Source organism: Hypanus sabinus, chromosome 3 (assembly GCF_030144855.1).
Source record: "Hypanus sabinus isolate sHypSab1 chromosome 3, sHypSab1.hap1, whole genome shotgun sequence".
Lineage (NCBI taxonomy): Eukaryota > Metazoa > Chordata > Chondrichthyes > Myliobatiformes > Dasyatidae > Hypanus > Hypanus sabinus.
The window spans coordinates 39,535,832-39,563,426 of NC_082708.1; the positions used below are offsets into that span (position 1 = coordinate 39,535,832).

Below are 27,595 nucleotides of genomic sequence, written 5' to 3' on the forward strand. Positions count from 1 at the left end.
GTTTGGAGATTTTAGAGACTCGCTAGTTGGAGACAAAATAGTTTGCTGAACTTCAAATAATGGGCTGAGAGAAAGATTGCTCCGAGAAAAAGATTTGATGCTAGAAAGGGCTGTGAGTATTTGAAGGGCAGTGGAGACCACACAAGCACAAGCTAAGGAGCTACATAGAGCAGAAACAACAGTGCATGCTGTGAAAATAGAGGGGCAGAGCACATGAGCAACAACAAAGCAGAGGTAGATTCCAACAGAAAATGCAGCAAATACGAAAGTAGGCACATTCCAAAGTCATGTCCTGCTTACAGAAAGTCCTACAATAATTGTGGGAAGAAGAATCATTTTGCAAAGCGCTGCAAAGCTGGGGCTACCACGAGAAAGATGCACACGGTTGCTGAGGAAATGGAGGAAATACTTTTATATTCTCTGCAGACTGCTGGTGCTGGTAAAACAGAATGGATTGTTACAGTGATCGTGAATGAGACAGTAATTCCATTTAAGCTTGACACCTGAGCCCAGGTGAATCTGTTATCCGTGGATGATCACAGGGTTCTCAAAATAGAGAGCAAGATTTACGCAATGAAGTTAAAAGTGACAGCTATACTGGAGAGAAGGTTCCAGTAAGAGGGGGCTGTATAGTGACCTTCAAGCAAAGGCGCAGCACCTAAAGGCACAGTTACTGGCTGTAGAAAAGAGGATACAGCTAATATTAGGCCTGAGTGCATGGGAAAAGCTCAGTCTGTTGAAAGTGTTCTCATAGTGGCTTCACAGACCAAAGATGACCATGCTTCACTCATGGAATAGTATGTAGATGACTTTGAGGGGCTCGGATGCTTGGCAAGTGTACACAAAATCCATGTAGGTGAGACAGTAGCTCCTGTTGTCCATGCATGCAGTAAAGTTCAGTTTGCACATAGAGACAAACTTAAACAAGAATTAGCACACTGGAATGGATACAGAAAATTGAAGAGCCAATAGATTCACTGTGCAAAAGAAAAGTGGAGCATTGTGGAAATGTCTAGACCCAAGAGATCTCAATAAAACCATCGAGAGAGTATTTTAAATTGCCATCGCGAGGAGATTAAGTCCCAGTTTGCAGGTGCCTAGTGGTTTAGCAAACTCAATGTGTCATCTGGGTTTTGGCAGATGAAGCTCGATGAGGTGTGTTCAAGACTGTGTACTTTTAACACACCACAGGGAAGGTATCGCTTTCTTCCGCAGCCATATGGGATCCTGTCAGCACCAGTAGTCTACCATAACACTATCCACATGATCTTTGAGGGCATACCTGGTGTTAAGACCTTGATGGATGACATCATTGCATGGAGGTCCATCAAGGATGAAGATGATGCACAGCTGAGACAGGTACTTGACGTGACACAGTATGTCAATTTGAAGTTAAGTAAAGAGATTTGTGTTAAGACACTGACTTTCATAGGAGATGTCATATTGGAAGAGGGAGTGACACCTGACCCAAGAAAGATGTCAGCCATTGAAAACATGGAGAAGTCCCAAAACAAGGAAGAGGTGAGGTGTTTCTTGGGGATGGTGACTTACCCGGCTACGTTTTTCTCTCGACTGTCAACTGTATCAGCACCACTTAGGTCATTCCCTGAGCAGCAAGATAAGTGGATTTTGTCTCAAGACCATGAAGAGTGTTTCCAGATGCTGAGAAGATTCCTAACAGAAGAGCCCATGCTCAGCTGATATAGCCTTAGAGCAGTACTACTGCAAGAGCATGATGACACCTAGCAACCTGTGGCCTATGCATCAAGGGCTGTAACAAGTGAGGAATCCAACAATGCACAGACAGAGAAAGCTTCTCGCCAGTACGTATGCATGCGAAAGGATCAATCAGTACATCCATGGACAAGCTTTTGAAGTGCAGACAGACCATAAATCGTTGGTCTCAATTAAGTCCAAGCCACTGAATGAGTGGCCCATGAAGATTCAATGCATGTTGATAAGGCTGTAGAAATATGATATAAAGATGATTTACACACTGGACAAACATACATTTGCTGCTGATGCACTGTCTCAAGTAGTCAACAAGAAGGAAAAGAGTGACCAAGAGATTAATGCTGATATACAGGTTATGTTGACATGATTGTCACCTCCTGTATCTCCCAACAGAACAGAGGAGATTAGGACAGCAGCAGGGACAGATGAAACAATGAAACTACTCAGAGAGACAATACAGAAAGGATGGCCAGCAACCAAGAATGACAATGCAATGTTTATTTGGGATTATGTGTTATTATGAGTTATTATGTGTGTACATAATAAAAAACTTCAGTTCCATGTGGGTGGTTCACCAGGAACTGGAAATGATGCGGGTGAGCTTGTCTCACATGCTTGGGCTCGGGTAAAGGCCATTGCCGTATATTTGTAAATAAATTAGTTCTAGTGTTCTAGTGTTTTTATCCATGCTGTTTGTCAAGAACAAACATAATGGGTATAAATATCTCAGAGGGTTTATCTTGGGCCTAACACATTGATCCAATCACGAAGATGCCACACCAACTGCTCTACTTCATTAGGAGTTTGAGGGAAGTTGGTGTGTCACTAAAGGCTCTTGCAAATTTGTGTCGATATGCGGGGGGAGAGCATTCTGAATGCCTGCGTCACCATCTGGTGTGGAGGCTTCAATGCCTAGGATCGCAAGAGACCGCAGAGGATTATATACTCAGCCAGCTCCATCATAGGCACTACCGTCCGACTGTCAAGGACATCTTCATAAAGTGTCATCCATCACTATATGGGATATAACCTCTTATTATTTCCATCAGAGAGGAAGTAGAGGAGCCTGAAGACATACGCTCAACATTTTAGGAGCAGGGCAGACAGCATCAATGGCAAGAAATAATAGTTGACTTTTTGGCCTGAGACCTTTCATTGGAACTTGGCATTCTGTGTGTGTTACTCTGGATTTTCAGCTGCCACATAAACTCTGCTGTTCAACATTTTAGAAACAGCTTCTTCCCCTCTGTCACTAGATTACTGAACAGTCTATGGACCCATGAAGATCAATTCATTATTCTTCTTTTGCACTATCTACTTATTTTTGTAATTTTTAGTTATAACATCAAATTTCACAACATAGATCAGTGGTAATATACCTTATTCTGATTTTGATTATGCAGCTCATATGCTTCATCTCTATTCTGAATTTCAGAGTCGATTTTACACAGTCTCTTCTCATTGAACAGCCCTTTCATTCTGGAGAGATTATTTTCTACCCACACAGTCTTGAAGCATGATCTTTACCCCCAGACTGAAAGAATGTCTGTAAAATGCATTCCATAATCTTCCAAGGATGTATTTCTGTAGTTTACTTTATTGCTTACTTTTCCAGAGAGGGCTAACTCAGCATTGAGTACACAGACTGCGCTTTTTCTTTTGTTTCATTGTTAATTATACAAATTAATTTCATGCAGTTTCGGAGACATACATAAAAAAGTCAAGCAGCCAACTTGGCAGACTAAACGTTTAAGATCCATAATCCACCGATCTGGATTTTCCTTTTGAGTAGATGATATAGTTCTTCAACCACCCCTTCTACCCAAAGCCTAGTCCTTTACTCACTTCCTTTTTAGGGTTTATCAGGAAGCACAAAACCTGAGAGTCAGTAAGGCCCTTCAGGAAACTTCGGCAGTGCTACAACAGAGCTGGCGAGAGCATCAACATCAAAGATTGACGCGTGTGGTGACTGAGGTCAAGACCGGTGCCTGCTGGATGAATAAGAGGTGTTGACGAGTGTATGACAAAGCAGGTACTGCTGCTTCCCATTGTCCATGTGGATTCCAGTGATATCAGTGGGAGCTATGGCAATCAGCAGGGAATTTAGCCAGTTCTTCCAAGGAGAGAGATAGGACAGGAGGAAGGAAGGCTAGAGAGTAAATGGGGGATGGAAGTCCTCAATCCTCACATATTTCCTGTCAAGATCCTGTCTGATATTTTGTGGCATAATTTTGAGGAAGAGGATTTGACAGAATCACAAAATGGAAGAATGAGAACATTCAAACCATCAGATCTGTTTTGGCTCCAAATGAGAGGAAAATAGCCAGTCCCACTCCTTTGCCCTCTCACCAGAACCTTGCAAATCCTTTCAGATATGTTTTGAAAGGTTACAATTGATTTGCCTCTCCCTGACCATTTTACACCTTATTCACTTGCTCTGTAAAAATATAGTTTCCCTTGTCACTTTTAGTTCTTGGCAAAACAAATTCTTTCTATATTCTTTTGTTCTTGACCCCTCTGCCAAAGGAAAGAATTTCTATCTACAGTATATACCCTGCTTATACCGTCTTGATTTTAGATACCTTTATCCAATCCCCTTGAAATCTCAAGTGTTTTAAGGAGAACAATATCAGGTCCTTTGTCAATCCACTTAATCATAGTCCCTTGTCCACTTCTGTCAACTTTCTCTGTACTTTCTCCTCTAAAGACCTTACATCTTTCTTAATGTATGTTGCTCAGAAATGGACACAAGTACCCCAAAATAGCGATTTATTAACATTCATTATGGCTTAGTTGTAGAGTTGTACATCACAGAAACAGGCCCTTAGGCCCATCATCTTAATGCTAGCCTTTTTGTCCATGTACGTTAATCCCATTGGCACACAGTAGGACCACATCCAGCTATGCTTTGTCCATTTAATTGTTTAACTGCCTCATAAACATAGTAATTATATATGACTCCTCCGATATAACATATAACCATATAACAATTACAGCACAGAACCAGGCCATCTCAGCCCTTCTAGTCTGTGCTGAATGCTTACTCTCACCTAGTCCCACCGACCTGCACTCAACCCATAACCCTCCATTCCTTTCCTGTCCATATACCTATCCAATTTTTTAAAAAATAATGTAAGTATATTCCAGATATCAGAAGCTCTCTGTGTGAAAAAATACTTAACCTCAAACCTTCTTAAAGCTCATACCACTCACCTTAAACCTCTGCCCTCCTGTTTTTGGTATGTCTAAAAGGAAAAATGATTTTGACTATCTACTCCACTTAATCCTCTCGTAAACTTTCGTACAATATACAGTACTTCTATCAGCTATTTCCTTTGTGTTTTTTTTAACTTCTGCCCCACTTATAAAACTTAGATCACCTGCTTTTTAAACTACAGTTCAACCTTCCACTTTCAATAAAACTATGCACTTATAACCCTGTTTTATTTTCTGGTATTGTCCCCTTGATTTTACATAGTCACTCTCATTCTCTCACACTTCATATTTCCTAGCATTAGGTTGCAACGCCACCCATCCCATCGTATATATTTAAATGCATTATCTTGCAGTTCAATAGGTCTCAAAGTTTTTGAAATGAGTGCCCTAAGATCAAATATCATAGTAATTCTAGGGGAACCCCAGTGCACGCTTCCTTTCTTCCACGTCTCACTGGGTTCGCAGTTAACCAGCTTTGTATTCATTCGGTTATAGTCTCTGCTACACAATGGGCTTTAGTCTTGGTGACACACCTATTACGTTTCACCTCACTTAACACCTTTTGCCACTTCGTATATTTCCCTCAACAACCACTCTGTTAACTTAGCAAAAAAAAACCTTATCCAAGAAATTCATGCTGGTTTAAATAAAATCATAAGACAAAGGACCAGAATTACATCATACTGGTATCAAATCCTTCCGCTAATCGATCATGACTATTTATTTTCCCTCTCAAACCCATTCTCCTGCCTTCTCCCATTAACCTTTGTTGCCCTTTGACACCCTTACTGATCAAGAATCTATCAGCCTTTGTTTTAAATATACCAAATGACCTGGCCTCCATAGATCTGTGGCAGCAGTGGAACGTAAATCCGTGCATCTACAAGTGATCACTAATTCTATCATTGATTATTGTTTACATGAACCATCCCCAACCCAGAGTGTAAGTCCATTGTTACTGGATTTATCCCAAATACATTTTTATGCAGTATTTGCAGTTTTCCACTTCTCAAGCATTATCTCTGAACCTGTTGATGTTTGGAAGATTATAGACAGGGATTCTGCAATTACCTACCTCACTCTCCTCTGGACGAAGTAATTTATTGACTTGAAGTGTAATTAGATTTCCCAGCACTTCCTCTTTATCAATCAGACAGGCAACATGGAAGACGGGGCTGATATTACCCGATCCATGTGCTCCAGTGCCAGTACATTTGCTCTCTCTCATTCCCTGGTACTAATTCTCCTCTATTGTGACATTTTCCCCTATATTACTATTCCTGCCTTTTGGTGCCATTTCCACTCACAATCAGCCAGCTCTCCTTTCCTCAATTAATATTTCTTTGCATGTAAGCTTATTCTATGATTATCAACTGTTGAATTGATCAGAGGAATGGGGTTAATTTCCTTCTCTTTTAGACCCAAATACATTTGTATTCCTCAGCAGCTGTACTAGTTGAAAAACGGAAAAGCCCCCAGTGATTTCAACAAAGGCATTCTGTCCACAAATATCTCTGAGTAGCTTCTGGAACAAAATTGATTCAACATGAATTCGATTAGCTCCAGTGACCTAAACAGTCAAAACCATAATAATTAATTACCCAGTTAACCAGGAGAACTCTGAAACCCCTAATCAGCACAAGTGTACATTCTTGCTGAGTAATTAATCAAAGCAATTGGAAAGAATCCTGCAGGCTATCATGAGGAAAAATTTAATGTGCTGAAAGCCATCTCACCCACAGCCAAACACATTAAAATTCACATAAAATATAACTTCATCCAGAGAACAGATCTAAATACTAGGATCTTAAGCACATTACATTAAGAAGATGCTGCAATAATGGATCTATACTGTACATTTGCTATCACAGAAAATACCAGCACTTAATGGTCCATTTCTGCATTTTCATCATTTTTCAAAGAAGAACTGGCCCTGAAACCTCAATCTCAGAAGCTTTTAGCTCTCTGTTATTGTAGTCTTTTATTTCCTTATTCCACATGGAATTAAAATTTGATAACCCTTGGAAACAGGCTTAATATATACTAATTATCTCATGCTGGTAAACAGTTCTACACACAGTTACGTCAAATTCATGCTATCGTCTGTTTTCAGCATAGCACAATTCTTCCCCAGACATCAGCAAGGATCCAATCTAGAAGCACTAGGCATTATTAAAAGTCATTCTGCTCCTTTTAAAGGGGTATTACCATGTGGATGTTTTAATTGGGAATTGTTTCAAAAGCAAAGCTGAGCTATGAAAAAATGAAAGCAAATGACATGGTAGGGAGTGCAAATCAGTGCTTTCTGATCATATGATGTAAGAATGGAAAAGATAGAACAAGAACAATGTGCTTAAATGATCAGATGGGTGGTGAAGGAAGCCCTGCACATGCTTAAAATAATGCAGGAATAAATATTGGAGATCATTAATGCCTGGGAGGGTTGTGAGAAAGTTCCCTAACTTCTGGAGCTACAAATTCCTGGGTCCTTGATAACCCAGCTGGTAGCTGTTAAAATTAAACTTGTTTTATTTCAAAAGTAAATTATACTCATTAAAATATTTACAAGAAATACAGCAGATATGCATGGCTTTTTTCTGTTCATAGTGTCGTTCAGTCTAAATATTCGTATGCATGGAGTCATTCGTTCTATGCATATGTAGTATGAGCACATTCTGTTACCCATATTATAAAATACAAATATTCTAGCATCTTTAGTCTGTTACAAAGGAGTTGCTCCTCAATGTCTAGTGACAGATAAATCAGGTTCAAAACTGAATTCCAGTGAAGGGTCATTCCCTTGAAACACTAAGGAGATCTGCATTTCTTAAAGGTAGAGTAACTACATTTTCATTGTCTCAGGTTGGAATGCTGAATTACAATTGAATGTCCCGTTTGTGTTTTGAAATTGTTGAAAAACACAAAAGAAACACTGTGACAAAAAATTCAAAAAATATTACAAAATTACTTGTAATATTTAATAAGTAAAACAAAGTATAACAATTTTAAAACAGCATTTAAAAAAAATTGCAATCTTTAGATGGGCTGTCTTTCATTGTAATGCTCCCTGAGGGTTAGATTCTTCTTTTCTCAGATCTGTTTATCTTTCACCAGTTTATCAAAGGCTGCACAATCGAAGTCAAAACTAATTGCAAAAACACTCTTCACTGCCTCCTGACTGAAACGTGACTTTTCAAGTGAGCAGACTACATCCTTTTTTGCAGTCTCAGGGCTGTGGTGTCATGTTGACACAATATGAACTCGATTGCTTTACCAGATCTGAGTATTCCACTGCACTTCTGACCATCTCCTGGAGAACAAGATCTCTTCACAGACAATCAACACAGATGCACCTCAAGGATGTGTGCTTAGCCTGCTGCTCTACTCTCCCTACACTCATCACTGAATGACTAAGCACAGCACAAGTTAGCATCAATAAATTGGCCGATGGCAAAGCTGTTGTTGGCAGAATTTCAGAAGGTGACCAAGAGGCACACAGAACTAAGATAGATTGGCTGGTTGATTAATCACAAAACAACCTGGCACTCAATGTCAGTAAGACCAAGAAATTGACTGTGGACTTTAGGAAGGGAAAGTCGAGGGAACACATACTGGCCCTCATTGAGTAGTTATCAGAGGAAAGTTATCTGAGCAATTTCTCTTCATGGGCATTAACATCTCTGAAGATCTATCCTGGCCCAACATATTCAGAATCAGGATTAATATCACTGGCATATGTCATGAAATTCATTAACTTTATGGCATTAGTACAATGAAATACATGATAAATGAATATAAAGAAAAAAAGTGAATTACAGTAAGTATATGTTTGTCTATTAAATCGTTTAGTTAAAATATGTAGTGCAAAAAAACAGAAATAAAAATGTAGTGAGGTAGTGTTTATGGGTTCGATGTCCATTTAGGAATCAGATGGCAGAGGGGAAGAAGCTGTTCCTGAATCACTGAGTGTGTGCCTTCAGGCTTCTGTACCTCCTACCTGATGGTAACAGTGAGAACAGGGCATGCCCTGGGTGCTAGACATCCTTAATAATGGGCATCGCTTTCCGAAGGCACTGTTCCTTGAAGATTGATGCTATTATGAAGAAGGCATGCCAGTGGCTATACTTCAATAGGAGTCTGAGGGAATTTGGGATATCACCAAAGATTCTAATAAATTTCTATGGATGTACTGTGACGAGCTTTCTGACTGGTTGCAACACCATCTGGTATGGAGCTGCCAATGCTCAGACTCAGAATAAGTTGTAAAGTCAAGAGTTATAAACTCAACCAGCTCCATCATGGGCACTAACTTCCTCATCATTGAGGACATCTTCAAAAGGCAAGGCCTCAAGAAGGTGGTACCTATCACTAAGGACCCTCACCACCCAGGACATGCCCTCTTCTCATTACAACCATCATGGAGGAGATACAGAAGCCTGAAGACACACACTCAGTATTTTAGGAATTTCTTCCCCTCCACCATCAGATTTCTGAAAAGACTTGAACACGTTATTTTATATTTCTTTTTGTAACTTTTATTATTTTTTTATTATGTATTGCACTGTACCACTACCACAAAACAATGCGTTTCATGACAAAGTGATAATAAACGATTCTGGTTCAATGTGCCACCTCTCAGGTACCGGATCTTCCTGTGAGTTTCAAACAGACTTCAATCAGGAGATTGTTGACTTTGCATTTGCCTTTCATCCAAGGCATGATGGTTATCACAAAACTTAGGAAGACCCTTCTTGTTTGGCTGTAGAAGAGGAGAAACTGTACCTATTCACGGAAGGGTGAAGAACCAGGAGATAAAAAATGCTGGGAACTGGTAAAAGAGACATGAGGAAAATCTGGTTCATGCAGTGTGTGACTATAGTCTGGAATGCTCTGCTTGGGATATTGGATGAAGAAGGTTTGATTGTAACATTCAAAATGGAGCTGAATAGGTATTTGTAAGAACAGAATTTCAAGCTATGGAGCGAAGGAGAGTGGGACTTGCTGGAATGTTGTTAATAGATTGAATGAGGACCCTTTGGGCCAAATGGCTTCTGCCTACTATTCTAGCGTACATTGTCAGCATGGGACTTGTTGGTAACAAATCTGTTGCTTTGTGATTTATGATCATCCTTGGTTAAGTTGAAATGAAACTGATGGCCCTTTCACCAACATCTGGGCTCAGATATGTAGGAGTTCCTTCCATAGGAATGGCCTTGTTTATAACAAGGTACATTGTATTCAACTGGCACTCTGAAACTCACCCTAGCTTTGTCCCTATGTGACTCAACTTGTCCATTCCAGAGTCATTTAATGCCCATTTCATTTTCCACTGTGCTTGGAAATGATCTTCCAATCTACACTTTAGTCCATGTCCTGGCCTTTTCCTTGTCAGCCATTCGCACTGTTGTCCACAGTTCTCGGTTCTACGTTACTTATTTCACCTCTTGCTTCAAACCTCATCAGACTTTTTAAACTATGCAACAGTTCCAGCATGGCTTAGAAAAGTTACTTCACTAAACATAACTTTGCATCATGCAGAGCGAGACTCCCAAACTCCGGTGGTCAATTGTTTCATTTCTAGGCAGATAGTAAAGTGTTTGCAAAACATCTAAAGAGTTCTCCACAGAGTGATTTCAGAGATTTATGGTACAATTCTCTCATCTTGTGATCGATGCAACATAATAACCTGTCAACTTTTGCCTGGTTTGGTCTATGTGCTGTAGCCACTTCATTATGGAGATGGAAATTGTTCCTCTATTGTCCGTTCTTTAGATGGGCTGCTGGACTGGAAACCCAGTTGCCCTGGTGCCTTCATTTGTTCCATCGTATATCGTGTTACAAATACAAACACAAATACTTTATTGTCATCAAACAATTGATACTAGAGCGTACAATCATTACAGTGATATTTGTTTCTGTGCTTCGCGCTCCCTGAAGTACAAATCGAAGTAAATATAATAAAGACTTAAATTATAAATCATAATTAGAAAATAGAAAAGGGAAAATACAGTCGTGCAAGTCAGGTCCAGATATTTGGAAGGTACGGCCCAGATTTGGGTCAGGATCTGTTCAGCAGTCTTATCACATTTGGAAAGAAGCTGTTCCAAAATCTGGCCGTACAAATCTTCATGCTCCTGAACTTTCTCCTGGAGGGAAGTGGGACAAAAAACGTGTTGGCTGGGTGGGTCTTATCCTTGATTATCCTGGCAGCACTGCTCTGACAGCGTGCGGTGTAAAGTGAGTCCAAGGATGGAAGATTGGTTTGTGTGATGTGCTGGGCTGGGTTCATGATTTTCAGCAGCTTCTTCCGGTCTTGGACAGGACAACTTCCATTCCAGGTTGTGATGCACCCTAGAAGAATGCTTTCTACGGTGCACCTATAAAAATTAGTGAGGGTTTTAGGGGACAGGCCAAATTTCTTCAGCTTTCTCAGGAAGTAAAGGCGCTGGTGGGCCTTCTTGGCAGTGGACTCTGCATGGTTAGACCAAGTCAGGTCATTTGCGATATTCACTCCGAGGAAATTAAAACTTTTGACCTGTTCCACCTGCGCACCACCAATGTAGATGGGGTCATGCGGTCCGCTACTCCTTCTGAAGTCAACAACCAATTCCTTCGTCTTGCTGACGTTGAGAGATAGGTTATTGTCTTCACACCATGCCATCAGGTTCTTAATTTCCTCTCTGTACTCAGACTCATCATTACCCAAGATACGGCCTACAATTGTGGTGTCATCAGCAAACTTATATATTGAGTTTGATGGAAACTTGGCTACACAATCATGGGTGTACAGTGAGTACAGCAGGGGGCTGAGTACACAGTCTTGTGGGCACCGGTGCTCAGAGTGATTGTAGAGGAGAGCTTGTCCCTATCTTTACAGCCTGGGTCCTGTCTGTGAGGAAGTTAAAGATCCAGCTGCAGATCTGAGTGCTAAGACCCAGGTTCCGGAGCTTAGGAATCAGTTTATTTGGAATGATGGTATTAAAGGCAGAGCTGTAGTCGATGAAAAGGAGCCTTACATATGTGTCTTTATTCTCCAGGTGTTCTAAGGAGGAATGTAGTGCCAGAGAGATGGCATCTGCCGTTGACCTGTTGCTCCGGTAGGCAAATTGCAAAGCGTCAAGGTTGACCAGTAGGTTATGGTTGATGTGTGCCATAACCAATCACTCGAAGCACTTCATAGCAGCTGATGTTAGAGCCACAGGTCGGTAGTCATTCAGGCATGCCACCTTGCTTTTCTTCAGCACCGGGATTATCGTTGCCTTCTTAAAACACAAGGGGATCTTAGACTGAAGCAGGGAGCAGTTGTAATATACATAATCTCTCTCTCTCTCTCTCTCTCTCTCTCTTCCCCCCTCTCTCCCCCCCCCCCTCTCTCTCCCCCCCTCTGTCTCTCCCTCTCTCTCCCCCTCTCTCTCTCTCTCTTCCCCCCCCTCTCTCTCTCCCTCTTTTCTTAAAATACCTTCTGTCAAGAAAGGGGAGTTTTCTGCTCAGTTATTGAAACTGTAGAGCATACAATGAAAAACCACCAACGCTACATTCACTGCATCTAATGTGTGACTGATGTGAAAATCACCAATCAGACGCTTCTGTTAGAATTCCCAGAGAGGCAGAGTTTGACTTAGAAGACATTCCACACATGGGAGAAAAAAAATTCAACTTTCAGACACGTGTTGCTCAACAAAACTCTGCCAGTGTCTTCATTTTTAGGTTCTTGTTGGTTCTTGTCAATAGAAATTTGCACCGTGGTTTGCATGAAAGATAGAAAATCATCTTGCAAGAAAGAAGACAAGATCTACTGGATAGAATGTTCCTTTGGAAAAGCAATGAATTGGGAAATGAAATAGTACACAGAGAAGCATCTGCTGGTAAAAAAAAGACCATAGGAAGCAGACAGGGCTATTGGTCCAGATATGAACCTCATGTGACCCCCCCCACCCCACAACTCCACCCCATTAACAGTGTTAAATTTGAAGTTGACTCTTTTCCTGTAAAGTACAACTTAAGGAGTTCCAAACCAGTGACCACTTATAGTTCTGACCTTTCTGTAAACTTCCAAGTTTCCCTTTGAGATTTAGGAGATTTGGTTTCCACTTGTTATCAAAAGTTGGAAGATATTGTCAAGCCCAGATTTACTGGTGAGCTCCGGGGACCCTTCACATTGAACCTGAAAGCTTTGTTTTGTTGGTGCTCCCATAACAATGTCAGCTGTATAATTCCAGAGCTTCAAAATCCATTGTTGCCTCTAACGACATAAATAATCACACTTTCATTGTTTAATTGTTAAAAGAACATTTAATTAACAATTTAAGAAGTGGCCAGGGAATAAAATTTTTACTATATGTACAAGACGCCTTCCTTACTTCGCTTGTAAGAAAACAAACATGGTCCATTTTGCTTGTTATTTTAACGCTATTTTATACTTACGAATCTGATTGGTTGATATTGCCACCATAAGGAAACTTCAGGGTTTGACAACATCAATATCCTCCTGATTCCTTTTCCTCGAGAGAAGTGTTCCAACTTCTTCATTCTTTGCCACTCCAGCAAATCATATTTTTGAGACCTTTTCGCTTTGAGGGGGTATTTAGAAAAAAAATTGTGGGAGGTCATGCATTTATAAACAAGTATAAGGATTTAGACTTTAATTCCCAAGTGATCAGATGATATTACAGCTTAATCAGTTCAGCGTACTGCATACAGTATTGGGAAAAGCTGAGCAAATTGGTCATAAATAGGCAGAAGATTGTGACAAGCTCCCATCCGTGACAGCAAGGATTTGTGTCCCACAGCTACCTGTTTCTCTGGTCAAGCTGAAACTTGGTATGATATCACTGTCTACACAACAATGGAGAAGATACACCAGATATGTCCTATCGATTAAAAGAAAGAAATGAATCAGAGTATGTTTATTATCACTGACATAGATCACGAAATTTGTTGCTTTGTGACAACAGTACAGTCCAATAGATAAAAATTACTATAGGTTACAATAAGAAATATAAAAATTATATAATTAAATGGAGCAAAAAAAAAGAGCAAAATATTGAGTTTGTGTTTGGGGGCTTGTGGACCATTCATAAATCTGATGGCAGAGGGGTAAAGCTGTTCCTAAAATGTTGAGTGTGCATTTTTAGGTTGCTGTACCCCTTCCCTGATGGTAGTAATGCGAGGAGGGCATGTCCTGGATGATAATCTGGTGTAATGTTATCTCTTTGTTACCTTCAATTAAACGCTTACATCAATAAAATGCAGGCAACAAACACAAAATGCTGGTGGAACACAGCAGGCCAGGCAGCATCTATAGGAAGAAGTACAGATGACGTTTGTTAACTACTGTTAATGCCCCTGCTCCCCTTCTTACCCCATCCCTTATTTATTTATTTCCCCCTTTTTCTTTTTTTCTCTCTCTGCTCCTCTCACAATCACTCCTTGCCTGTTCTCTATCTCCCTCTGGTGCTCCCCTCCCCCTTTCTTTCTCCCTAGCTCTCCTGTCCCATGATCCTTTCCCTTCTCCAGCTCTGTATCCCTTTTTCCAATCAACTTTCCAGCTCTTAGCTTCACCCCCTCCCCCTCCTGTCTTCTCCTATCGTTTTGGATTTACCCCTCCCCCTCCCACTTTCATATCTTTTACTATCTTTTCTTTCAGTTAGTCCTGACGAAGGGTTTTGGCCCAAAACATCTTCTGTACTTCTCCCTATAGATGCTGCCTGGCCTGTTGTGTTCCACCAGCATTTTGTGCGTGTTGCTTGAATTTCCAGCATCTGCAGATTTCCTTGTGTTTGCATCAATAACATGCAGCATTGCTATAAATGGTCTCATTGAGAATATAGTTAAATGAAAATGACTTGCAGATCTTAATTCCGATTTTTTTTTTGTACTGAGATAATATTTTGCTCAAATTCCATGAATTTGCAGGTGATTCCCCCATTGACTGGCTCTGGAACAATCATAATAATTGTTAATGACCTCAATAACGCTGCTCCGTTTGAACAAAGTTACAATCAGTGAAACCACTTCCATTGGTTCAACGGGTTTGTGGGTAAACACTGTTGATTCCGGTGCTGATGAGAATGGGCATGTGAAGTTAGGCATCTCATGAATCTTCTTGACATCCTTCTGTCCAAACATTTGGTATTGGTTTATTATTGCTGCATGTATCAAAATACAGTGAAAAGCTTGTCCTGCATACTGTTCATATAGATCAAACCATGACTCAGTGCATTGAGGTAGAGCAAGGTAAAGCAATAATGATGCCGAATAAAGGGTAAAAATGATCGAGAAGGTGCAGTACAGGATAAACAAAGTGCAAGATCATAACAAGGGAGATTGTGATGTCAAGAGTCCATCTTACCTTATTTGCCTGTGAATATTACTTGTTTCACATTAAATTTAAATATTGTACTTTTTCTGGATTTTCTGCCGAAAACTTGTTTGTTAATGTTTGTGTGTTCGTAAGAACCATTTTATCACCTCCATAATATTGGATCACCAATAGCTTTATATGATTAGGAGTGAAGTTTCCCAATCTCATCTGCATCTTTGACTCAGATTTCATCTGTATTCGTCTATCTATCTTGCTCACAAATCTGTTCAAAGAGACTTGAGAAAAAACACGGGGCATGTTAAAAGAAGAATTTCATTGTTTGCTCTTTCATTGTTTCTATTATGGTTCTTGGATTTACTGAGTCTGCCCGCAAGAAAACAAAACTCAGGGTTATATATTGTGACATGTATAAATTTACAATGAATTTGAAATATTTCACATTTGAAAAACTTAAGTCACAAGCACATATGGAAGAAAGGAATATAATGTCACCTTGATATGGTTTGATAAAGAGGCGAATAGGGAGTGACAAGGACAAGCTGGTCTGTTTCTGTGCCCCTTCTATGACATTGGGTGTGGACTATTAACAACTCCGTTATCTGCATTTCTAACCAGAGTTTGGAGATGGCTGATCGCTTATTCCTCCCATCCTCAGCCTCGTTTCAAATAGGCAAAATGAGAAGTAGTGGCAAGTCAATGAGTTCCAAGAAGGGGGACAATTTTGAACTTAAATGCCTGTTAAGCTGCTGCAGGCCTTTAGTTCTGCTTTCCCCAGCAGACACCGTGCTCTCATTAAGAGACATTTGCAATGTGTGTGGCTAACGCAGATGTATCTAGATCTAACTGGGCTATACACCAATGTGACCACAAGGGTGCGTTCTACACAAACATCCCTATGGAGAATTCCAACTGTATATTTCCAGATCCCACAGATGTTGCTGGGATTTGAAGATCTGTGTTATAGGGAAAGGTCGAATAAGTTAGGACCATCTCCTAGAGTGCAGGAGAATGAGGAGAGATCTTATACAGAATTATGAGGGATACACTGTAGATAGGATAAGTGCATTCAGGCATTTTCCCCTCAGTTATGTGAGACCAGAACTAGGGGTCATAGGTATAAGGTGAAAATATTTTAGGAGAATGTGAAGGGAAACTTCTTCATCCAAAGGGTGGTATGAAAGAGCTGCCAGGCTTAATTGCAACATTTAAGAGAAGTTTGGATAGGTATGTGGATGAGAAGGGTTTGGAGATTTATGGTCCAAGTGCAGGAAGACGAGACTATTCAGCGAAATAGGCTGGTACAGACTAGATGGACTGAAGGACGTGTTTCTGTGCTGTAATGCTTTATAACTAAAACTGTATCTTACTCCAACAGAAGATTATATCGAGAGTAGAAAAACTACTGGATATTGTAAATATTGACATGGTTTTCATTTCATTTCTAGTTACTCTGTGGAAGAAGAGTATTCTCTGTTCTATATGACCCAATCAGTGGGGAGATTATCACCATTTCCACTTTGGACAGAGAACTTCAGGGAACCTATCCACTGACTGTCATAGCTAATGACAGAAGTTATACACAGCGCTTGTCCAGTTCAGCAACTGTGATTGTCATGATAGAAGATGCTAATAATCACCCACCTAGATGACCAGTATGTTGCTAGTATCCCTGCCATTGTATATAGAAGTAAGCTCCCAAATTTGATCACCAAGCCAGAAGAAAAACTACATTCTCATTATTACAGCAATCAGTAATTTTTCTTAAATGTGATCTAGGTACTTTCCCAAAAGGAATTTAAGAACAGCAATACCTGCTGATCTGAAAAGCAGCAGATCGAGATGGAAGACCAAAAACAAAAGGGATGTCTAAGAGCTGGGGACATTACGAGGCTGGGGACTTAAGGCAGCAAAACTCAAACAGTGGGACTTGTTTGACTTGCAGCATGGAAATCAGGGGTTGGAAAGGGTTTGTGCTGGTTGTAAGACAGGAGAATCCAGGAGTTACTCTAAGCCTGAGGAAATTGCCCAAAGAGGTGGGACCATCGAGAGACTTACTGGAAGGGAACCAGTTTTAGGTCTGAACTATACATGGGCACTGAGGATGGGAGCCAGAGGAATTCAATGCATGAAAGGTCAGGGAGTTAAAAGGAAGGCTATAAAAGAGTTGGAGATCACAAAACAAATGGGTGGACAGAAGTAGTGGAAGGGGTAAGAGAAGTGGTGATGAAGTTTAGCTTTCCTTGTAATGGATTAGATAAAGCCAGTACCTGAGCCCAAGGGCAAATAGAAATTAACTATAGCAGAGACCGGTTAAAGCAATGCAAGAGATGCTGACGGTGGTAACAAGAGATTGGACCTCAGGGAGAGGGCCACAGGTGGTTTTGAATGTTTCAGTATTTACCTGCAGGATGGAATTTTGTTCACAGGTTTAAAATCAGAAACTGAAATCAGATAATAGCTGACTCTGATTTTCTATTTTCTAGAATATGAACATCACTGGTAAGGCCAGCAACTAGGCCCATTCTAATTGACTTTGAGTGGGTGGAGGGGTTTTCCTTATTGATCGTCTACAGCCACAGTTACTCTCACAGTTCTGTAGCATTGGAAATGGCAGGCCAATAGAGTAATGGCAACATAAGATATGGGCACAGAATTAGGTCATTTGGCCCAATGAGTCTGCTCTGCCATTTCATCATGGCTGATCCATTTTCCCTCTCAGCCAAAATCTCTTGCCTCCCCCACCCCCCACCCCATATTCCTTCATGACCTGGCTAATCAAAAATCTATCAGCCTCTGCCTTAAATATACAAAGACTTGGCCTCCACAGCTGCCTGTGGCAATGAATTCCACAGATTCACCACTCTCTGACTAAAGAAATTCCTCTTCACCTTTGTTCTAAGAGAATGCCCTTCTGTCCTGAGGCTGTTTTTTCTAGTCTTAGACTCTTCCACCATAGGAAATGTCCTCTCAAGTCCACTTGTGCCTCAATTTTTTTGTATTTTCTTTCCATTTAGAAAATAGTCATCTCTTCATTTCTTCTACAAAAGTGCATGACCATACACTTCCCAACACTATTCAATCTGATACTTCTTTGCCCAGTCTGTTAATCTATCCAAGTCCTCTGTAGCCTCTCTACTTCCTCAAAACTACCTGCCCCTCCACCTATCTTCGTATTGTCTGCAAACTTTGCAACAAAGCTATCGATTCCATCATCCAAATCATTGGCATATACATAGTGTAAAAAGAATCGGTCCCAACACAGGCCCCCGTGGAACACCACTAGTTGCCAGCAGCCAACTAGAAAACGTTCCCTTCATTCCCACTTTCCGCCTCCTGTCAGTCAGCCACTGCTTTATCCATGCTAGAATCTGTCTGCTATTATCCAATAGCCACATTCCAGGTTGCCATGGTGCCTCACCTGGAGATAGTCAAAGAGGATTGCAGCAGCAGGAAGGTGCCCAACTACTGTTAGGATAAAAAAAATGTAATGCACAACATACTGAAGAATAAAATCCCTTTACAGCTGCTGGAGTTAACATGTGGCATCCTGAATCTGGGCTTGCAGTGAGCAGCAAGCCAGCTTCAGACTTATAATGAGAGAGGTCAGTGTAATCTTTGAATAGAGGTTATCAGTAACCTCCCTGTCACCCTAACTAGCTTTAGCCAGAGATGCTTGTCATACAAGGGTCTTTATCAACCGCACAAGAAAACAACGTTTTAGTCACCTAGTGCCTGCTCCGCCAATCAATCAGATCTACCCCAACCCCTCTACCATGCTAATTCCCCATAGCCCTCAATTCCACTATCCTTCAGAAACTTATCTGTCTTTGCCTTCAGTTCTTCTAATGAGCAAGCCTCCATATCTCTCTGGAGCAGAGAATTCCAAAGATTCATTACCCTCTGTGAGAAGACCTCTTGCCTCTCTTTCTTTTACCTACTTCTAAGCTCCTTTTCATCTTTGCTCATATTCCCAATTATTCTGCCCTGGCTTGTGAAGCAACATCGACAGACATCCCACCTGCAAAAACTAATTTCAGGGAGGTGGCACCCCTGCCCCCCGCAACCTCGTGTCCTCCCCCCCACCGGTCGACCTCCAGGGTGTATGTAATACTTTGTTTAGTGATTTTGTCTAATCTGTAAACCAGGTTGGATTTATGCAGAAAATGTGACATTAAAATATGTACTTATATTATCATGGAGTCATTTTTTATTCTATTACAACTTTAAGCAAGTCTACAGGGAGTTTAGCCTCATCACAAAGGACATCAATAGAGTAACTCCTTAGCAGCTAGCCAGCTAGTTTAAATAATGTTAGCTATGCTAATGAACGAATGACACCTGTTAAACTCACCTCAACAGTGATTTAACCCACCATGGGCCATAGAAAAGTCACTGTTGCAAATAGTGCAGCGAGCAACAGTCACTATTTTCGAGGTCAACTGTAAAGCCCGCCCACAGAGAAAACTGATAGGTCTACTTAGCATGAAGGGAGACCAATCAGGATGCTCACTCTCCCTCTCCCTCTCAAAAAAATCTATTTCCAGGATATTGTATTTAACTTGTGGGCATCAGGGAGCTGCTATCAATACGCGGGAGGTTCCTGGAGCTTCCGGGAGAGGTGGAATGTCTGCATTGAAGTCAGGGAACAGCTCTACAACACATGGCCCACCACCTCTTATTGATGTCAATGTTTTCAGAAAGTACAAATTGCTCATAGAAGTAAAAAAAAACACAGCAGTCATCAGTCATAAAGTAGTTGATGGTTCTTTTAAATACCTCTGGTTCCCCCCTTCCCCACTGCTGAATGAGTGCACCTGTATGTGCTGAAGAGAAGAGCAGCTGAAATGTCATCAGATCAGAGCTGCCTGTTTATTGACTTTGTAGGTTCTGCGTGCTCCAGCAGCCAGTAGCAACATGAGCTCTGTCAGTCTGATCAGGAGTAAACTGGAATGGCTTGGATCACAAATATTTACACACACATCTGAGCTGCTCGTCTCGGGCAACCCGCTGTGCTCAAGTTGCTCTTCTTGGCTCCTTGGAAAGGCCATTGGGTTCGGGCCGCACCCCTCTGAAAGGCAGCTGTGTTCCAGCGGTTACCCTCCTCGATGCCCTCGGAGACGCTATTGAAATCCGGAGATCTGTGGATTGGACTGTAGTTCATATTGGCCTCTTTCAGTTCTATGCTTTCACCCACAAAGTCTGAGGAAAAGAGGGTGAGAATAAAGAGGTAATGTAAGAGTCGGGAGTGCTAATGAAGAGATAGAATTGGTCGTTGTATATTAAAATATCCAGACAGTTAGTCTGATCAACCATTCTAGTGAGCCCTCCCCTCACTTCATCTATTATCTTAGTCACTGAACTTTACTGTAAACACTTTAAAACATTTTTATAGTGCTGTTTACATTGTAAATACATGCCAGAATTTATGTATTTATGCAATTTACGCACATTTGATTCTTTTTTCATACTCTAAGCTCTAACTATTTTGTAATTTATTCTTTATAATTGTTGAATGACGCTTTTTGTTGCATGTCACACCAACACACCACGGCAAATTGCTAATACATGCGTAAAGCTCTGGTTCATATTTTTACTGTACGCTGTATGTATTTCATTTAGCGGTTCCCTAAGAGCAGTCTGTTCTGCTGTCAGCCTGTCTGGCTTATTGTTGACGATAAGGGATGTTGAGGAACGTGTGCCATCCAGCTAGGATGGTAGAATCAGGGGGAGGTTTTCTTGGTGAGGAACACTAAGGTTGGTCTTGGGCTTGTGTTCGAGAGGAGATGAAGAGAGCTGATGCAGGGGAGAACTGGTCATAGTATACGTTCCGGTGAGAGACCCATTTGTTCGAGATGGATTGCGAGTGATGTTCGGAAGATGGTGAGGGCTTTCACGCTGATCGAGGGTCCAGCGCGTGAGTGACAGAGAAGTTCCAGATGATCTCCAACTTGTACACATTTGACTGTTTAATTAGAATGGGCCCTTTTCTTTTTGTTATTCTTCGCTAAACCCCTTAGTTAAGATTCATAAAAATAATTCCTTTAATTGTATGCAGTGTACTGTCTGTTATTTTGTGGCACTGATTTGTAAATTCAGCAAATTGTACAGCATCCAGACAAACCGGAGTTTGGGGTGGGGAGTCGCCTCAGTCTCGCGGGTTTGGCGGGACCAGAGAGTGCTTTCCCTAGATTACGCAGCCAAGGAAACCAGGGTGTTTCATTGTTGGTGTAACATTTGGGTTCGATTTCGTTGGATGCTGTGTGATTGATCCAGTAAGTTGTGTGTTTAAGTCTGTTGTCTGGTAAAGTGATTAAGATACGTGGTTATGGGCTGCACAGCAGTGCGAGCCCATGGAGTTACCGGTAATGAATGCGTCTGTATTAAGTAGAGTAGACATTCGTATTCCCGATGAATTGTTCATTCAAACTTTAAATACTGTTAAAGCAGTAGGAACAGTTACGATTGTGGGGTAGAGGTGTGAGGTGTGATAAAATGGCAGCCTCAGGCTTTGTTTTGGTTCAGACTAGCACTGACGTAATGGCAGTGGAACTGCCTGGTAGTATTGGGGCCCCGGGAGAGGGGGCCGTGGGCTGTCCACACTTTCCGGGAGGAGTGGAGTGTAGGTGAGCGGCTGAATTGCAAGCCAAGTCCGTAACCGGGGGCAGAGACTTCAGGCAGATTGCTCTCGTTTCTGTGGAGGGAGCGGAAGGGCTGGTCTGATTTGAAATGTCTAATGATCCCCCAGCGAGGAGTGAGAATTCTGAGTTAGTATCAGCCCTTACATCTCTGGCAAATAAATGGCCTAGGCACAGGTGGGGTGCTAGTTACGGAAAGCTAAGAATCCTCTCAGAGTGAAGCCCACCCCCGAGGGGGAAGAGGAATATGAGAAGTGGGCGGAGCAGACCTCTCAGTTACTGGATGAGTGGCAGTGCTCTGATGATGAGAAAAGACAGCGATTGGTTGAAAGTTTGAAGGCCAGCTGCTGATGTAGTGAGATCTGTAAAGACACAGAACCACTTTACTACCTCTGTGGGCTACGTGCAAGCACTGGAAAATGTGTTTGGCGTGACGGGAAGCCCAGTCGAGCTCGTGACAGGGTTTCAGAATATATTTCAGGAGAGGGGGAAGAAACTTTCCACCTTCATTTTCCGGCTAGAGAGGCTGCTTGCGTTGTGGGGGGGGGGGGGGGGGGGAGGGGAGATTCAAATGGCTGAGGTGAATCAGTTAAGAACGGACCAAGTGGCAAAAGGTTCCAGGTCACCAGGCAAAAGACATGCCCCCCTCCCTCGTTTGTTGCGCTGATCAGAGAAGTAAGAGAGGAGGAGAATGCGTTGGAGGCGCGGGTGGCCTCCGTCAGCAGGGTGCAGTCCTCAGTAGTAGCCCCCTTGGCTGAAGTGACCACTGATAACCCACCCCGGGGAGTGGTAAAGGAGCTTGTGGCAGAGTTTTGGACTGAGATGTCCCGGTTGTTATCGGCGGGTGTGGCCACCTGGCACATAAAGCCATAGGGGGCGGATGATGCGGAGGAGCCCCACGAGAAGGGGAATGGCCAGTATGGTCTGTGGTGAAGAGGGACATGTCAGGCGGGAGTGTGGAGGATGGGAAAGTCCTCAGTGAGTGAGCCCCCATGTACCTTAGTGGAGAGACCCAGTGAGGGAATGGCCTGGCATCTCGGGGGGAACATGTTCCCACCAGTAGAGCAAGGAACACCCTAAAGCAAAAAACCCTGTTCCTGAAGGCTTAGTGGGACCAAGCTCCAGTGTATCGTTACGGATTGAGGGTATTTATGCAAGAGCCGTACTTGACACCAGCTCTCAGGCTACTCTGCTGTACCGTTCGTTTTATACCGGTATTTGATGCATTTACTATTGACGCCACTCAGTGCACTAGAGATCTGGGGTCTAAGTACGGATGACTATCCACACAATGGTTACTTGTCATTGAACCTGGAGTTTTCGGACGCAGATGTGGGTGTTGGAACAGTGGTGTGCAGAAGAGCATCTCTGAACAACATGTCAAACCTTGATACAGATGGCCTACAGCAGCAGAAGACCAGGAACGTACACTCAATGGCCACTTTATGAGTTACCTTATTAGGTTTAATTGTCAAGCAATTATTATTGTGGATATACTTTTACCAGTTATTTTCATTTCACTTTCTCAACAGGTTCAGTTGTTTATGCAGTAACAGCAAAAGATTGAGATGTTGGAAGAAATGCTGACCTACTTGGTCCAAACACAGACAAATTTGAAATCAACCCACTCAGTGGTGTGGTTTTTGCATGGTACACCTGGACTGGTTCAATGGATATTACAATAAACGTTAATGTATCAGATAATGGAGGAGATCCAAAAATGGACTGTACAACTATCACTGTCTGAATTCAAAACACCAGTAGCTTTCCCCAAATGTCCATGGATAAAACAGTTCGTGTCTACCCAGAAGATCAAGCAGTAAATACTGTGATTGCTAAAGTCATACAAAGAGAAAGGAGAAGTTAGGTCTATTTTCTTTTATCTTGCAGCAGGCAACTTTGGAAATATATTTCAAGTCAACCAACTGACAGGAGAAGTGATTATAAAAAGGACTCTGGATTTTGAGTTTATAGCTATTATCAGCTTTGGATTGAAGCCAAGAATTCAGGTTTGCCACCATTTTCTTCTTACATTAGAGCAGATGTCAATGTTACAGATGTTAATGACAATTTTCCTACATTTAAGCAAAGTGTCTACAAATGTGAAATATATGAGAATATCCCACCCAGCAATACCCGCAATGTGTCTGCAGTTGATCTGGATTCAACTCCGAATATCGTATTTATGATGGCAATGTTAGTGATCCATTTTATATCGACAGTTCCACTGGAGTAATTGGAACAACTTTGACATTAGATAGGGAACAAGTGGCATTATATACCTTGATAGTTGAAGCAAAAGACAGCAAAACAACCCCAGAAGAGGTACTGCAATAGTTATTATTTCAGTTCTTGACAAAAATGACAATGCACTTCAGTTTTCTCAAATTTTCATCACATACGCTGCAGAAAATACTCCAATTGATTTTACTATTACATGAGTTACCAGCACAGATCACGATGTTGGTGTGAATGCTAAAGTATCTACAGTATTTCAAATCAGGCAGCAAATCTACTATTTGACATTAATCAAAGTACTGAAGATTTAATTGTGACAAAACCATTGGACAGAGAGACAACAGATGGGTACATTTTAAGAGTGCATGCCAATAATTCAGCATGGGATGTGAACACAGATGTTACTATATTTGTTACTGATATCAACGACAATGCACCACAATTTATTGAGCCATTTTATAACAAAACAATTCCAGAGCCTACAGTAAAAGAAATGTTTGTTCTAAATGTGTCTGTCACTGACCGTGATCTGGACTATAACGGAAGCATTTTGTATTTTCTTGAGCAACAAAATGAATTCCTCCAAATTAATGCCACCACTGGTGAAATCTTCACGAAGGAGTTTATTTCATTACAAAACACATTAAAAACAGCACTAACCACAACAAAATTAAGTTTACTGTGATTTCCTCAGACTTAGTTGAGTGGCCAGATCTAAGTGAGACCACCCTGGTAGTTACTGTTGTTACTCGCAATGAATATTCACCCATATTGTTGCCACATCTTCAGATGATTTCAGTTCCTATGAACTTAACTTTAGGTACCAAGGTGACTAAACTAACTACCATTGATAATGATACAAATGTAAACTTAGAGTAATTTATTATAACAATTCATTTACTTCTGGCATCGAACGGTACAGTGGTTGGATTTTTGTGACTAACAGTCTAGCTTCACGTCTGAATAAAGTATTCACGATAACAGTAACTGCAACTGATGAAGGTACGCCAGCTTAACATCCTCAATAACAGCTGGAAATAATGGTAGGTATTTTACTATTGGAAACTGTACTGGCTTGCTAACTTTAGCTAGAACTTTAGACTTTGAGATGGATTCTGTTTACAGTCTGCAAATTAATGGCCAAGACGGTGGATGGATTTCAAAGACTGCTTCTGCTAAAGTTGTTATTCATGTTCAGGATGCCAATGACACTCCAGCAGAATTTTGTGAGAATGCATGTTTATCAACAATAGCAGAAAACTCACCGTGGGGCACTACAGTCCTTAAGCTAAATGCAACAGACAATGACACTGGAATTCATGCTGAGATAAATTACACTATTGAAGATGGCAACACTGAACTATTCTTTATACGTCCACAGACTGGAATAATAACCTTGTAAGAAATTTTAAATTTTGAGTCAGATCAGTTCTACAAAGTAACTGTCAGAGCATTTAGCAGGCATGACAGTGATCGATTCAGTTTGGGTAAAGTTTATGTTAATGTCACAGGAGAGAATGAATACGTTCCTCAGTTTAGTAAATCACAATATAATTTTGCCATTTTAGAGAAAGCAGTTAAAGGAACTATTGTAGGCCATGTGACTGCAACTGATCATGACCTCAGTCTGCTGGTGTGGTTAACCACTTACTAGCAGGAGAAAGCAAAAAATAAAGGTTTTCAGATTTTTGACAACGATGGGGAGGTTGTTGTCTCAAAGAAAATGACAAAGCACAGTTGTAGCCATGTTCTCCTTAGAGTGCTTGCTAAGAATGCTGGAAGGATACGTGGCTTTAATGTTGATTTTGTTTCTTGAATACCTTTAGGTGTATCTTATGAATTTTGGGCTGCTGATCGTGAAAATCACTATGAAATTTCCCTATCATGCACCATTTTAAAAAATAAACATGTTTATTATTTCAATTAAAATGTTGCCTACAATGTAAGCTGGGAAGTTTCCTATCTTGTCCAGGTGTGCTTGGGCAGCGTGGCTGCAGCATGGCAGGACAGGTTTCAGTAATAATTACTGGGTTCAGGACTGTAAGGATGGAATTTGCTATCACCAGGCACAAAAATTTCTATGAAAGATTTTGTTATTTGAGACAGATGCTTCCCAGAATAACTGATGCCAAGATTAAGGAAAGCATTTTTGTTGGTCCACAGATCAAACAGGTCATCAATGACAGGCAACTTGAAGAATTTCTAGTGGGACCGGAGAAAATCACATGGAAGGTATTCAAGGAAGTTATTGAAATTTTTCTCGGCATCCACAGAGCACCAAACTATATGCAGCTGGTTGAAAGCATGCTCCAAGCATATAAAACCATGAAATGCAACATGTCACTAATGATTCATTTTCTGCATTCCCATTTGGACTTCTTCCCTGCAAATCTTGGTTCTGTTAGTGACGAGCTTGGTGAAAGGTTTCACCAGGACATTGTGGTCATGGAGAAAAGATACCAGGGCAACTGGAATTCATCAATGTTGGTGAATTATTGTGGACATTTAAGCGAGAAGCCTCAGACACTGGATACAAATGAAAATCATTAACAAAATTGTGCTGTCTTTACGACAGTTATTTAGTTTATAATATTTCTGCTTAGTAATTCATTCGATAGTATTTTCTAGTTAGAATTAGAAGTGTTTAAAGTATATTCATTGCATGTAAAATATATCGGCATGCGATGATGTCACATCCGGTTTCGCCGCGTCTTGTGGGAAAGTACCGGTTTGAAATTAGCGCGAGGGTGGGGGCTCACCACGAGGCACACCTGAGCAGAAGTTGTTTTGCAGGCATGAGAAATCACAGTGAGAGCAACGCTGTAAGTTAATAGATAATCGATATATTGAACTAAGATGTTAATGCCGATCCTGTTAGAAGTAACAACGGTCGATAATGTTTATGCTTTCGTTAGTTAGAGTTGCGGATAGTTTGCATGGAAGTGTATTTAAAGTAGTCAATGGAGCAGGTAAACTCTGCCTGTATACTGCACCTTAGTGTAATGTAGTTATAGTCACCTTTGCAAGTATTTACAATTGAAATGTGATATTAAGGAAGGAACAAATACTGTATCAATCTTGTATTGTTTTATCAACAGTTTTCACCATATGTTAATGTGAAGAGTGAACAGTAAATGGTTAATCTTACTGCGATCTGGTTCTTATTGACTGTGGTTTATCTCGACGTTTAATTCGGCGTTTCATTACACGCGAAGGAGAACGTGACAGTGAAAAAGCGGCGTTATCAGGTGTTCCAAGTGCTGCAATGTCAGCTCGATCCAGCATCAAGTCGACGCCACCCAGCGACAAGGGCAGTAAACCGACATCAAGTAAGTCCACCCAGGCAAGAGCCAAGGCAGAAGCCGCCAAGGTGCGACTGCGTTACGCCAGACAAGAAGCAGTTTTGAAAAATCGAATGGCGGCCACTCTCTAGCACATTGGTCTTGAG

The 27,595-nt window shown here is 41.2% G+C and overlaps 1 protein-coding gene across 1 annotated transcript; it reads left to right on the forward strand.

Moving 5' to 3' along the window:
• The first annotated feature begins 1,263 nt into the window (after positions 1 to 1,263).
• On the forward strand, positions 1,264 to 27,595 carry LOC132390700 (protocadherin Fat 4-like). Its single transcript, XM_059963257.1, has 4 exons — positions 1,264 to 1,521; positions 24,413 to 24,828; positions 25,150 to 25,545; positions 26,311 to 27,595. The coding sequence occupies exons 1-4, from the start codon at positions 1,264 to 1,266 to the stop codon at positions 26,351 to 26,353; spliced, it is 1,113 nt and encodes a 370-aa protein (XP_059819240.1). The 3' UTR covers positions 26,354 to 27,595.

Excerpts from the sequence above, each read along its gene's own strand:
- LOC132390700 (XM_059963257.1), top strand. The coding sequence starts at position 1,264 with ATGATCTTTGAGGGCATACCTGGTGTTAAGACCTTGATGGATGACATC. Across the intron at positions 1,522-24,412 it reads AGTCCCAAAACAAGGAAGAG|GCAGCAAATCTACTATTTGA; the intron begins GTGAGGTGTTTC and ends ATTTCAAATCAG. Across the intron at positions 24,829-25,149 it reads ACAACAAAATTAAGTTTACT|GTACGCCAGCTTAACATCCT; the intron begins GTGATTTCCTCA and ends CAACTGATGAAG.